This window comes from Cuculus canorus, chromosome 1, assembly GCF_017976375.1.
Source record: "Cuculus canorus isolate bCucCan1 chromosome 1, bCucCan1.pri, whole genome shotgun sequence".
Classification (NCBI taxonomy): Eukaryota; Metazoa; Chordata; class Aves; order Cuculiformes; family Cuculidae; genus Cuculus; species Cuculus canorus.
This window is the reverse complement of record NC_071401.1, coordinates 124051969-124065307: the sequence shown is the minus strand read 5'-3', so window position 1 is coordinate 124065307 and position 13339 is coordinate 124051969. Positions and strand designations below refer to the sequence as shown.

Here is a 13339-nt window from a genome sequence, read left to right as displayed (position 1 = left end):
CTGCTCTAAGACTTTTGATTGTGACACAGACCCTGGACAGATAACAATTCCTCCTGTAAGAATGGCTTTAATAACAGGATGTGCATGTCGAGATCTGAAAGTTAACGGAAAAGTAATACAGATCCCAGCAAGCGAAACAGATTGCAGGTATTTGACAATACTTAGTATGGGCAACTTTGTATGGGCAGCTAATGATGGAACCTGGACTACTCACCTCCCAATGACAGGACTAGTACGGGAAATAACTTTGGGCTTACCTACCCTATGCCCAATTTGGAAGCGATCCCCTTTCAAAGGTAAATTGGAAACCTTACAGATTCAAACTAGGAGAGACATAAACGATGATATTGAAGATATAGATGACATTTGGCAAGAACCTTCAACTGGGGTTAAAATAGGCTGGGCATTGGAATCTCTTTTTGCTCAGGTAGCTGCAAATCGTAATAGGGAAATGATTTATAATTTAATTGGACAAACTGAAAGGTTAGCTAGAGTAACCAAGAAGGGATTCAGAGATCTAAATGCGCAATTGCAGGCCATAACAAAAATGACCTTGCAGAACAGAATGGCATTAGATATACTGCTATTAAAAGAACATGGAGTATGCGGGTACCTCAAAGGCCGGACTGATCATTGCTGTGTACAGATACCGAATGTAACTGCAGACATAGAATATGATATCTCACAACTTGGGAAAACAGAAAAGGAGGCTGAAAGAGAAAAGGAGATAATTGGTCACAATTGGATAGGGGAACTGTTTAATGGATTGGGAATCCATCTCACTGGCTGGATTCAATCATTGGCTGAAACACTATTCACCCTCTTGCTTATCTTCCTTGCAATTTGTCTGGTATACCTGTGTATCGGAAAAGAAATTGTTCGTAAAAGATTTGGACGCACAGAATCATTGGAGCCATCACACGAGAATACCCACAACACCCAACACCCCTGCTGATTTACCAAGAAACAGCTATGTAAATGAAAATACTTGCAGAAAATGAAGTATTTTCAAAGGGGGGAAATGTTGAAAAATGTTGAAATTTAATTAAAAACATTAAATTAGCTGAAGAATTAGGGCTCGATTAAAATAAAATTAGAATTATAGGTTATGTATATTGTATTTAGCATTTGATATATATTGTGTTTAGCATTTAATTTTGTTGATCTTTATAGTTAAGTTTGTGCAGACTTTGTGTCTGTCTCTGTAGACAGTGACGGTTTTCTCACAAACCACATATAACCTTCACAAGTATTATATTAGGGAGTGCTTAGAAAGAATGTACTAACAACCTTATCCGAGCAGAGCCTACGCTTTTACTAACAGCCTTATCTGAACACAGTCTACATTTGTGAAGGCCAGAAGCATACCAAGGGCAGTCAAGTGAAGATAAAGAAATGCTGGTGAGACAATGATGAGACAATCCTCAAATACATATGCATGAAGAAATGATGTAATCTGTTGAATATACATTAGATTGCGAAACACTTAAGGGTTAAATTGCGGACGTGCCGGGATCGTCTTGGAACCTGATTTGGGTTTGAATACCCCTGGTTCCCGGGGCCTCGAAATAAAGCACCACATATAACTTACCTGGAATGGTTATGTGTTTGTCTGTACGCTAACAATAGGACCCGAGGGAATGGCAGAAAGATGCGCCAGTGGAGGTTTAGGTTGGATGTTAGGAAAAATATTCTTCACACAGAGGGTAGTGGAGCACTGGAACAGGCTTCCCAGGGAAGCAGTCATGGTGCCAAGCCCGACAATATTCAAGAAACATTTGGACAGTGTCCTCAGGCACATAGGGTTGTCTATGCAGGGACAGGAGTTGGACTTTATGGTCCTTGTGGGTCCCTTCCAATTAAGGACATTCTATGATTCTATGGTAGCAGAAATCAGAATTGAAAGTACAGATAGATGTTGGATTTTCCAGTGGTGCTCACCTCTGATCACCATCTATATCTATTCTATCCCACACTGGATGTTGCACTGAAGCGATCTCAAAAGACCAGCCCACCAACTCCATGACAAAGAAACAAGTTACTAGAAATCCACTCTGAGGTTGTCAGAGAGTTGTTTCTACCTCATTTCCTAAGCGAAAAAAAGTTGATGCAAAACACACAAACAATAGCAAACAGGGGCTTCAGAAACACAAGACTAATTTTAAAATAATAGGATTTTAATGACATATTGGGAGATTCTTTAATGATATCTATATGCTTCCTGAGCATTTGTAAGGTGACAAGGCTGGGAGGTGGGAAAACGTTTGGTCTGAACAAGGATGAGATGAGACGGACAACTGTGGACGTGGGGAGGGGGTGACGGTGTGTTCCCAGGTGTGTGAGCATCAGTATGGAACTTAACTACTGAAATACTGGCTGTTACCATAAACGTTGGTCGCAATAAAACTCTAAGACTTTTTTTTTGAGTTTTAAAAGCAGGCGTCCTTTATTCAGTGCTGGGTGCTTGGGGGGTCAGCTCCTCCTAAGACATGCACATCCGAATACTAATACTAGAGTTTTTTATCTTCTCATGACACAGATTTGGATCTTTGTTCCTCAAAAAGGCTTTACATTTTCACACTGTTTCTCGGAACTAATCTTAGTAATGGCACACTCATGACGCTTAAGGTATCTACTGTAGGATCTCTCTGGTGGTATTCAGGGCTCGCTTCTAAGCACCTTTTTTTGTGGAATTGGCCTGTTGAGCACGTGTAATTAAGGTGATGTTGCGCAACACGTCCCCTCCTCAAGGCTGATCTCCTCCAAATTGCTCATTCTGGCTTTCCAGTCCCAAAGTACTCCTTTCTTTCGATTTATGCAACTCGAGCATAGAAGGATACACATTAAGCAACCATTATTATACAGGGATGCAAATCTGTACAGGCTGTCATTGATACAAGAAGCAGTCACTAAAACAAAAAGTGGGATATTTTGATTCAAACTAAAGTAAATTTTCATCTAAGCAATTGCATTCTTTGAAAGTCAGACAGAATGTCAGCTCAGGGCTGTCCCGGAGACCACTTAAAGGGAGGAAGCACCTCAGGGCGAAGTGCTCAGGAACGCGTCAAAAAGGGGAATGCCTTTGATCTGGGCTAAAGCAGAGTTTCATCTAAGGAATTGTGTTCTTTGAAAGTCAGACAAAGTGTCTCTCTGAGAGAGTGCTTTCTTTTACAGAGGGTTTTTCCAGACAGAGTTTATTCTGATATCAAAAATGTTGAGGAATAAATTCTCCAAGACTCGTTTTGGAGTTTAAATACCCTTTATCAGGGCAGGGCAACACAAGGAGCAATCAAGGTTTGCATATTCTTATGCATTCTCTTACACATATTCCATTATTTTCCAAGGACTAATTTTAATGTTATTATGAACTTCACAAAGGTCAAAGGCGGACTTCCGCAGCCGCCAGCCCTGCAAGCCTGCAGGTGGAGCCCGGGCGCCCCCATGAGAGCGGCCCCGCCATGTTAGGCGTGGCTGAGGCGGCCCCGCCATGTTGGGCGCGGCTGCGCCATGTTGGGATCAGCTGAGGCGGCCCCGCCATGTTGCGGGCAGCTCCGCCATGTTGGGAGCGGCTGAGGCGGCCCCGCTATGTTGCAGGCTGCTCTGCCATGTTGGGCGCGGCTGAGGCTCCGCCATGATGGGAGCGTCTGAGGCCGCTCCGCCATGTTGGGCGCGGCTGAGGCCTCGCCGTGCAGGGGGCGGTCCCTGTCGCCGTCATGTCGGTGCCCGGTGGCGGCTCGGCGCCGGTGTCAGTGTGGCCGGGCCTGCTGGTGGGCGGCGCAGAGTCGTGCCAGTCGGCGGAGGCGCTGCGGGCGGTGGGGGTGTCGGCGGTGCTGACGGTGGGCGCGGAGGCGGAGGCGGCGGCGGCTGTGCCGGGGCTGCGGTGTCTACACGTGCAGGCGCGGGACGAGCCCCGAGCGGACCTGCTGAGCCGCCTGGACGAGTGCGCGGCCTTCATCAGCGCCGCCCGCGGGGTAGGGGGCGCCGTCCTGGTGCGATGGTGAGCGGGAGGGGGGACGCACCTTCTCCAGCACCGACCTGGGACTGCGGCCCCGGGGCAGGAGATCGCCCTAAGGCTCCTTTGGGAGCTTTAGAAAGCGAGTGGTCAGTGCTGGGCAACACGAGGAGCGATCTCCATCTGTGTGCGGCCAGACAGGAGCTGGGGCAGAACAGATTTCCCACTGACTGGCACGCGGATAAATTCCACCAGAAATCTTACGCATGTTCTGTCACTTTCCAAGGACTCATTTTAATGTTATTATTAAACTTCACAACAACCAAATCTCTTGCAAATTTGGAGCCAGCTCTGCCTGACCTTACATTTGAGGCAAGGGAAGGCTGCAAACTGAATCAATGATTTTAGTTGGAAGGGACCTTAAAGCCCATGCAATTCCACTCCCTGGCATGGGCAGGGACACTTCCCACTAGATCAGGGTGCCCAAGGCCCCATCCAACCTGGCCTTGAACACCTCCAGGGATGGGGCAGCCACAGCTTCCCTGGGCGGCCTGTTCCACTGCCCCACCACTCTCATGGTGAAGAAATTCCTCCTTATGTATAGTCTAAATATGCCCCTCTCCAGTTTATAACCATTGCCCCGAACCCTATCACTACAAGCCTTCGTAGAGAAAGTCCCTCCCCAGCTCTCTTGTAGCTCCCTTCAGTTACTGGAAGGTTGCTCTAAGGTTTCCTCGGAGCCTTTTCTTCTCCAGGCAGAAATGATTAGTTATAAGTTGCTAACCTACTATATATTTGAGTATAATGTTTAGGTCTTTGTGATTTGAGAACTAAAATTTAGGACTAGTTTAAATAATATCTTTTAGCCAGCCTGTGCCTGCATACGGCAGTACCTGAAGGAAAGCTGGGGAGGGACTTCTTACAAAAGCTAAGAAGTGATAGGAAGAGGGGGAATGGCTTTTAATTGGAGAGGGGCATATTTAGACTATACATAAGGAGGAATTTCTTCACCATGAGAGTGGTGGGGCAGCGGAACAGGCCGCCCAGGGAAGCTGTGGCTGCCCCATCCCTGGAGGTGTTCAAGGCCAGGTTGGATGGGGCCTTGGGCAGCCTGGTCTAGTGGGGCGTGTCCCTGCCCATGGCAGGGGGGTTGGAACTGGATGATCTCTAAGGTCCCTTCTGACCCAATCCTTTCTATGGTTCTATTTGCGCTTAAGTAAGGACTTTTAGCAAGGTTGCAGTTAGAAAGAATGTGACTGTGTCTAATTAAGCCAGATAACAGGGACTAGGACCAGCTGCAACCTTGAAGAGGAGCCTAGGAAGTCTTAAGAGAATGAGCAAGGAGATTTGAAAAGTTGAACTGTTAGATCTGTGGCCTTCATCCAAAGATCCCCAGAGGGCAGAGCACATGGGCCAAGAGGAGGAAACTTATGTAAATAAATTCCGGGAACTGATTATAATGCACATACCTATTCCAGGGAAAATAATGAATATGTAACATGTCTCCCAAAATCTGTTTGAATATGTGCATTTAACCAGTATAAAAGTAATGTAACCAGCCTCAATAATTGCACACTCATCAGTTGGAGCACCCCCCTGGGTGCCTGGTGCTGCACAGCAAAGAATACCTAGTTAATAACAAATCGGCATTTATTATTGAGTTTGGCTTTTTCACAGCATCAAAACAGGTGATTCCCAGAGAAGAGACATCTGTTCAGCACAGATCACATGGAACAGAAGACATTATCGCCTCTAAAGAATGAACAGTGTCTGGGAAAACCCTGTTTGGAAGAAAACGTGCTATTGGGGGGACGTTGTCCAACTTCCAAAATCACAATTACTTAAATGAAATTTAACCTTACTTTAGCTTAATTAAAAATATTCCAATTTTTGTAATAGTAACAGCTTCTTGTATCAATCCTGTCCTTGCAGCCATGCCGGGGTGAGCCGCAGTGTGGCCGTGGTGACTGCCTACCTGATGAAGACAGAAGGGTTGAGCTGGGAGGAGGCATACGCCGCCGTCAGGGCCGCCAAACCAGATTCAGAGTGGGTGCCTGTCCCCCCATTTCCCCATCCAGTCCCCCTTTTCTCTCCCACTCTGTGCCTTGTGCCCTTCTCTGTACCGAAAATGCTGGCGAATTGATAAAAGAAGTAGTTACTGTTCTGAAATTGGAGTATTTTTTATTTAAGCTAAAGTAGGGTTAAGTGTCGTTTCAGTAATTGTGTTCTTTGAAAGTCAGACAGAATGTCCCTTTGATGGCCTGTTTTCTTTCAGACAGGGTTTCTCCAGACACTGCTCATCCTCTGGAGATGATAATGCCTCGTGCTCAGTCTGGTCTGTGCTGAACAGGTGTCTCTTCCTCTACAATCCCCTCTGCAGCCTTTCCCTGGCTCAAACGTAAGGTCAGGCAGAGGTAGCTACAAATTCAGAAGAGTTTTGACCTTTGTGAAGTTCATAATAACATTAAAATTAGTCCTTGGAAAATAATAGAATATGTGTAAGAGAATGCATAAGAATATGCAAACACCCTTTATCAGGGCTGGGCAACATGAGGAGTGGTCTCCATCCATTGTGTGCAGCCAGACAAGAGGTGGGACAGAATAGATTTCCCACTTACATGCAGGTGTATAAATGTTCCTAGAAATCTTGTGCCTGACCTTGCGTTTGAGCCAGGGAAAGGCTGCAAACAGAAGGGATTGTAGAGGAAGAGACACCTGTTCAGCACTGACCACGCTGAGCACGAGGCATTATCATCTCCAAAAGAACAAAGAGTGTAACAATGTCTGGAAAAACAGTATGTGAAAAGAAAAAAAAACCCCATGCTGTAAAAACCCTCCATGCTCTCAGAGGGACTTTTTGTCTAATTTTCAAAGAATACAGTTACTTGGATGAAAACTTAAAACATTAACTTAAATCAAAACATTCTGCTTTTTGTAATAGTAACCACTTCTTGTATCACTCTCACCCTGCAGGGTGAACCCTGGCTTCCAGGCGCAGCTGAAGCTGTATGAGGCCATGGGCTGCACCGTGGACATGAGCAGCCCCCTCTACAAACGGTACCGGCTGGAGCTGCTGACCGAGCACTACTCCGGTGAGTGATAGGGGGGCTCGGGGTGGAGCTTGGGGCCTACTCCCAAGTAGGCTGGAGCCAGGCGGGAGCAGAGCGGAACAGGGAATGCTGTTTCAGAGTTGGTTGGCGTTGAGTGTTGCCCTCAAAGTGGCTGGACCCCAAGCTGGCTGGGCAAACTTTCACAACGTGCTGGCTCTAGGGAGTTCCGGTTCATCAGTGGGTGGGGGAAAAGATGCTTGCAAAATAATACCCGTAAGGAACTGTTCTCTTTAGTAAAATGCAGAAATGGTCAAGGTCAGTTTGGGGTGCTCCCCGATTTTTTATGTGCCTGGCTAGGGAACCTTAGCATCCTCTAAAGAGAAGTCATTGAAGTTAAAAACATAAAAGTAACAAATGCAAACCTGAAAGCTGAAATCAAGGTATGAAGTCAGCTTTCATACTTTAATTTGCAAAAGGTTGGCTGTAGTAGATATGCGTGCATAGGTGTAATTTTATAATAAAATAATCATGGAAACTTAGAATGGTTGGAAGGGATCTTAAAGCTCATCCAGTTCCAACCCTCCTGTCATGAGCAGGGACACCTCCTACTGGATCAGGCTGCTCAAAGCCTTGTCCAACCTGGCCTAAACACCTCCGGGGATGGGGCAGCCACGACTTCTCTGGGGAGCCTGTGCCAGGGCTTCACCACCCTCACAGGAGAACATTTATTTCTAATAGCTAATTTTGTAAGATGTTGGTGATGCATATGCAGCACTAGAAGATGGGCAGAGCTGTTCTATCTCCTGTGTCTACGTTCTGTTCAAATAAACATAAAGCAAAATGCAACCTTTTTACCATTGTTAAGGCCAAAGTCTAGATGCCAGTTCCTCGCATTAAGTGAATCCTGATCTCAGGTGTGGTGGGATGAAGCTCTATCATTTTAGCTTACTTAATGGAATTGGTGAGTGTACAAATGAATGCAAAGAAGGTGGCTTCTGCGTGCCGTGACTGGGGCAGAGGCACAGCGCTGCCTCGTCCTGCAGAAATGCAGTGTGGCTGCGTTGGCCTGACTCACAGCTTAGTCCTGACCCCTCTGCAGAACTTCAAGACTTGCCCCGAGAAGTCTTTGCTGCTGATCCAACCAGTACGTGTCAAACTCCAGACACAGAGGTTCTCTACAGGTGCAGGAAATGCAGGTACCAAACCTTTTGTATTTCTCCATAAAATGTCATTTTGAAATGGAATAGCGCTTGTAAATCAGTGGGCACGTCATTATTGCCAGGACAGGGACAAGCTCTCGTCTAAGTTTCTATACCATGTGCGCCACACAACACTATAGACAAATAAAAGTATCTTATGAAATACAAACGTTTTTATTCCTTGAAGTTGTGCAGCACTTGAGCAGCCCACCCTGGCACGTTCCACAGTCATGTATAATTCCCCTTGGCTCTGTGAAGTTGCCTGCTCTGAAGCCATAACTTCCAGTTTGGTTTTGGCAATCGATTTCTCCAGAAGAAAATTCTTGTAGATTTTGAGGTTTGGTGCATTTCAGTCCTTTTATGGATAGATTAAAGTGAAACCGAGTTATCCTGCTGTTTCCTAAGCATGTGTTTCTTCAAGTATAGGACCATAGATTCAAAGCTTTAGTAGGCAGGAATTGTTTAAATGTAAATCTGTAGAGGAGAGAGTGCACAGCTGTGGGGCAGAGCCCGAGCCACATAGATCCCTAGATTTGTTGGGAAGCAGCCTTGAACAGAGTCGGTGCCTGCTGACCTTCTAGACTAAATTTAACACGTGCAGGGTTTGTAGTCCTCTTTTCTCACTGTTAAGAGTGCCATATCCCCATTTTCTGTTGCTCTAGGTTTGCCCAGTTAAAGATATCAACTATTTAACTTCTTTTCCCCTGCTGTGTTCTGGAGGGCAGGCGTGCTCTGTTCCGTAGCTCCAGCATTTTGTCCCACATGGAAGGAAGTGGCCCTGCTGCCTTTGCCCACAAGAGGATAACGGGCTCTGCTCAGCTGCGTGGAGGTGGCCGTGAGATGTGTACCTCTTACTTCACCGAGCCCGTGCAGTGGATGGAGCCAGCGTTGCTTGGAGTGCTGGAAGGACAGGTGACAAGGAGCATCCACTTAGTTTTTTTCTTTGTTTGGGTTTCTTTGTTTTTTTGGGTTTTTTTTGGTGAATGTAGGACAATCTGTTTCCATTCCCTGATGTGAAAGCCCCCCCACAAGGAGCGAGGCCTTCCAGCCTTTCTTGCCTGAATTCTGCAGCTTATAAACAGATTCTTAAATGTTAAATATCCTTTTCTAAGGAAACCAGCTGGTGGTCTTTTTGGGCTGAGAACATTCACCAGTGTGTGGGACAGGGAGTTTCTGACATTTCTTTTTTATGTGAGAAAAAGAGTTTGCGGGCCTTACAAAGCCTGTTGTAGGCTCAGGCTGACTGACCTTTTCTGGAGACCAGCAAAACTGCCCTGGAAGCACACCAGGTCTGAGCAGCTGCACTTCCACATCCTTCCTGCAGCCAGCACAGCTGCCTGCTACAGCCCAGGGCACAGCCCACACCAGCCATGCTGGTTTAGCTTTGTGTTTCAGCCAATTTACCTTCTGAGAAGCGTTATGAGGGAGGGAGCTGGCTCAGTGCAGTTACCACCATTCAATGTACCATAATCAGAGCTACATCCATGTGTGCCTTACAGTGGGTCACATCTGTTTTCCTTGCAGCTTCTGTGTCCCAAATGCACATCGAAGCTGGGCTCCTTCAGCTGGCGGGGCGAGCAGTGTTCCTGCGGCCGCTGGGTGACGCCTGCCTTCCAGATCCACAAAAGTCGAGTGGATGAAGTGAGGACGCTTCCCGTTGGTAACATCCAAGCTGCAAAAACCTGAACTTACTGCTTCATTCCATGGATTTCTTGATGTCCACAGAGGACTGACTCGTCTGTGGTTGCCAGGAGTAAGCTTGCGACTTCCACCCTGGTGTAATGTGGTGGTGTTACTTGAATGTCTTTTGGTTCTATTGCTGTTTGCTGTATCTCCAATATATATAGAACAGCCAAATACTTCCTGCAAAGACGTGTTATCTAGTGCTCAAATATGTACAGAAATGCCTGAATGTAATGTTTTTAGTATATTCTCACTTCATCTATTGCACATTCCAGAGGGTCTCAACTCCGTATGTAGAAAGAATGCTAACATGTTAGTCTCAGGCAGGGGCCAATGGTGCTGCTTGTCTTCCACTCCAGAAATTCCCAAAACATGCAGCCGAGATCCCGTGAGGATTCCATAGCATGAGCTACACGGCAGGGAAATATTTTAAGGCTCAGCAAAGTGCCATAAAACAGTATGGGTACAAGCATGGTGTTGGCACGCAAGGCAGCTGTGAGCAGGGAGAGGCAGGTTCACACACCTGCGATGCCATACACCTAGTCCTAAAATCTCTGCCCCAAGGACAGTTCCTGCGCCGTAACTCTTCCTTCCATGTGGTATCCAAGGAGGTTACACAAGTTGTACTGGAATGGGAGAACTAAGAACTGCTTAGCAGTTTAAAGTAGAAAGTGAATAAGATTGTAAGGAAGCACAGTGTACCAGGTGCACCACTGTGGCGCAGGTTTGGTTTGACAGAAGAGGACAGAAAGGCCTACCTTAAATCCATTTTATTCTCATCGACTTCAACATTTTTTTAATAATTTTTGTTTTTATAACACAATTTCCAGCAACGTACGTCATGAAATATACAAGATAAAGTAGGGGGGAATCGGCCCAGCTTGTCATTCCCCCTACAGCTGGGGAGGGAAGACACGTGGGACACAGTGAACATCAGAATCTCAACACTGAAAACAGACACAAAACAAAAAAAGACAAAAATATATATGAAACTGTTTGAACTGGTCACGCCTTTGGGCCAGGTACAGCACAATAAATATTAGAACTGCATTATCTTAGACATCTTCTGTAAGATTTATAACATCCTCTATTTAAAGAGATAAGAACATCTGGTTTCTAGCATGAAATGCTACATAGTACAGTGGTGGAGGGTACAAATGATGAGGAATCCATCAGGGCTTGAATAGCAACTACTCATTCACACATGCTCATCAGTAAAATAAGCAGCATACACTGAAAGTTTAGTGAGCTGTAAACTTAACCATTCACTACCAGAATATCAGCTGGTGGAGCAGCTCCTTTGGGGAGAACCAAAGATAGTGGATCCCTTCAAGTTTCTCCCTGACAAACAGCGTGTTGATACCATAATGGAAGTGGCAGTGTTTGGTCCGTAGTGCGAGATCTCTTTGCATGGCTACCATTCAAAGCAGGCAGCCGGAGGAAATGCTTCAGTGCAGAATTAATGCTTACGCAGCCGCGCCACTGCCTGCTTCCGGGCTGTGAGAAAGCAGCAGCCATCAGCTGGAACCCAGCTGGGCACAGTACTGCACCACAAAGCGGCGTGGGATGCCACCTGACACAAGAGGGAGAAACTGGAGAAGGTGCCAGCATTTCTCTCTCTGCAGCAATGATATGAATGCTGGGCTCCTGGAGTTTGACAGAAAGGCTACTCTACGCTCATTCCTCAGCTCATAGTTTTGCTAATAAACAGCAGTTTCGGCTGTTTGATAGAGTGTTTGCAGAGCACAGAGCAGAAGACCAAAGTCACTGTTTTCTCTTGTACTGTTATCAACAAGGCAGGAGCAAAGACATTTTGTGCTTGCCAGCCTTCCCCCATTCATTCCCTGCCCCCAGAGGTGTAGCATCGTACATTCCTCCTACACAAGAACCGGGGACCTTCTGCGCCACCACCAAAGAGGCCACGTGAGCGCAGGTGGAGGAGGGAGGGTAAGCACACGCTTTCCTTTCTTTAGCATGACCTGAGCATTGCCCTGGGAGGCAGCTGCACTGGCAGGCGGAGCACCACTGAGGAAGGACTGTATTCCTGGTCCACATGACATGGCATCACCGTAACTGCTAACTAACAGCAGCAGTCACAAGCTTCACTAACTAAAGCAGCCGAGTGTCATGAAATTCTATGGGTGTGCGTGAGGCAAGAAGGTGAAAGCAAGAAGCTGGAAGCTGAGCACCTATGCCTTTGATTTTAGCTGATGCCGAGTCCAACATACCTAGCTGTAGTACGTAGGAAAATCAAGCTCTGTTCTCCAGCATACTAACATATAATGGCTGCTTGTACATGCTCATCTTCTAGTTAGTCCCTTCCTGGGAAATCCAGAACTACCACATTTCAATACCAACAGATGCAGAAGGGACAGAGCAGGGAAGAATTCTTGGTTGTATCAACACGTCATCAGAACATGGTCAAAAATTCTGTTGTTGACTAGGGAGTTCTACATCGTGATAGTCACTGAGCAAAGTGCCACATCTAAATGCCCTTACCACTAACTTACAGCTTCACACTGTACCGCGTGACTGCATTAAGATCTACACCCCTTTGCCAGTACAGCTCAACTGGTCGCATCCCAAGGGGAAAGACTGGTAACCAAGAGAGCTAGGAGAGGCGAGGTGAAAGTTTTCCCACCCTAGAAGTGTACAACAGCATTTCCTCACCCAGCCAGGCCCATTCACACATCACTCACCATTCCAGACACACAAAGCAATGCCAAACACAAACGAAGAGGAATGTTTTGTAAGGACACTCTGAGTATGAACAGGGGAAACATAGGGCTATTTATCAACTCAAGTACTGTTGCATCATTCTTTTAAGGTAGGGAAGCAGAGGAGCTGAGATGAAGAATTGAGAGGACAAACTGGAGTGGTCACAGGTCAAGTCTAGTCTTCCAGACTGCGAAATGCATTCTGCATATCCTCAAACAGCTGAGCATAGTCCGCCTTGATTTTTGCTTCACCATCTTTCACAGGGTCCTGAAAGACAACACGACAAATGAACAGATCGGTCAGGAAAAGCCTCAGTACTTAAAGACACCCCCGCTTTGCCAGTGCTGTAAATTCTCGACCTCAGGATTAACACTTACTAACTCCAGAGCAGGCATTATAGCTCCATCTCTGCCTCATGTCTGTCTCACCAGCAGCCACAAGGTTTAAAACTCTCCCTCCTTCCATGTTTGGTGAGCAGGCAGTATGGATACTGCACAGAATTGTTTTTTCCTTCAGAGCAGTGCTTACTTCATTGAGAAGCAACTGGTTTGCAGGGGATTCAGTAAAGCCAAGGCTTCGAGTTAATGCTCTGTGGTTCAGGAGCTGCAGGGATCAGTACTAGCTCATTTCTATCCCCAAACCAAACACAGTAAGGATCTTCGTGACTCAGAAATACTCTGCTGTACTTTTAGAGGTGCATCTCTAATATAAGCAAGAGCTACTTTGCTACCACTTGG

General features: G+C 46.3%; 2 protein-coding genes across 6 annotated transcripts in view; one reads left to right on the top strand and one right to left on the bottom strand.

Moving 5' to 3' along the window:
• Positions 1–3664: 3664 nt before the first annotated feature.
• On the top strand, positions 3665–10492 carry DUSP12 (dual specificity phosphatase 12). Of its 2 annotated transcripts, XM_054060996.1 has the most exons (6): positions 3667–3997; positions 5885–5998; positions 6926–7044; positions 8102–8198; positions 8927–9113; positions 9726–10492. In XM_054060996.1, exons 1-6 carry the CDS (start codon positions 3714–3716, stop codon positions 9885–9887), a joined length of 963 nt encoding a protein of 320 aa, XP_053916971.1. In that variant the 5' UTR covers positions 3667–3713; the 3' UTR covers positions 9888–10492. The 2 variants fall into 2 exon arrangements, with proteins under 2 accessions (XP_053916982.1, XP_053916971.1); XM_054061007.1 differs by lacking the exon at positions 5885–5998 and having other exon boundaries at positions 3665–3997.
• A 207-nt stretch (positions 10493–10699) lies between these two features.
• Positions 10700–13339, bottom strand: part of ATP6V1A (ATPase H+ transporting V1 subunit A) — a 33558-nt gene continuing 30918 nt past the window's right edge. For 3 of the 4 annotated variants that reach the window (XM_054060950.1, XM_054060969.1, XM_009557011.2), the window contains exon 15: positions 10701–12869. In XM_054060950.1, coding sequence (XP_053916925.1) covers positions 12777–12869 — 93 coding nt within the window. In that variant the 3' untranslated portion in view covers positions 10701–12776. Of the gene's footprint in view, positions 12870–13339 lie in introns of all 4 variants that reach the window. The other variant, XM_054060980.1, reaches the window with a different exon arrangement.

Coding starts and splice junctions, on each gene's coding strand:
- DUSP12 (XM_054060996.1), top strand. CDS start 3,714: ATGTCGGTGCCCGGTGGCGGCTCGGCGCCGGTGTCAGTGTGGCCGGGC. Junction 7,045..8,101: donor GCTGACCGAGCACTACTCCG/GTGAGTGATAGG, acceptor ACCCCTCTGCAG/AACTTCAAGACTTGCCCCGA. Junction 9,114..9,725: donor TTGGAGTGCTGGAAGGACAG/GTGACAAGGAGC, acceptor TTTTCCTTGCAG/CTTCTGTGTCCCAAATGCAC.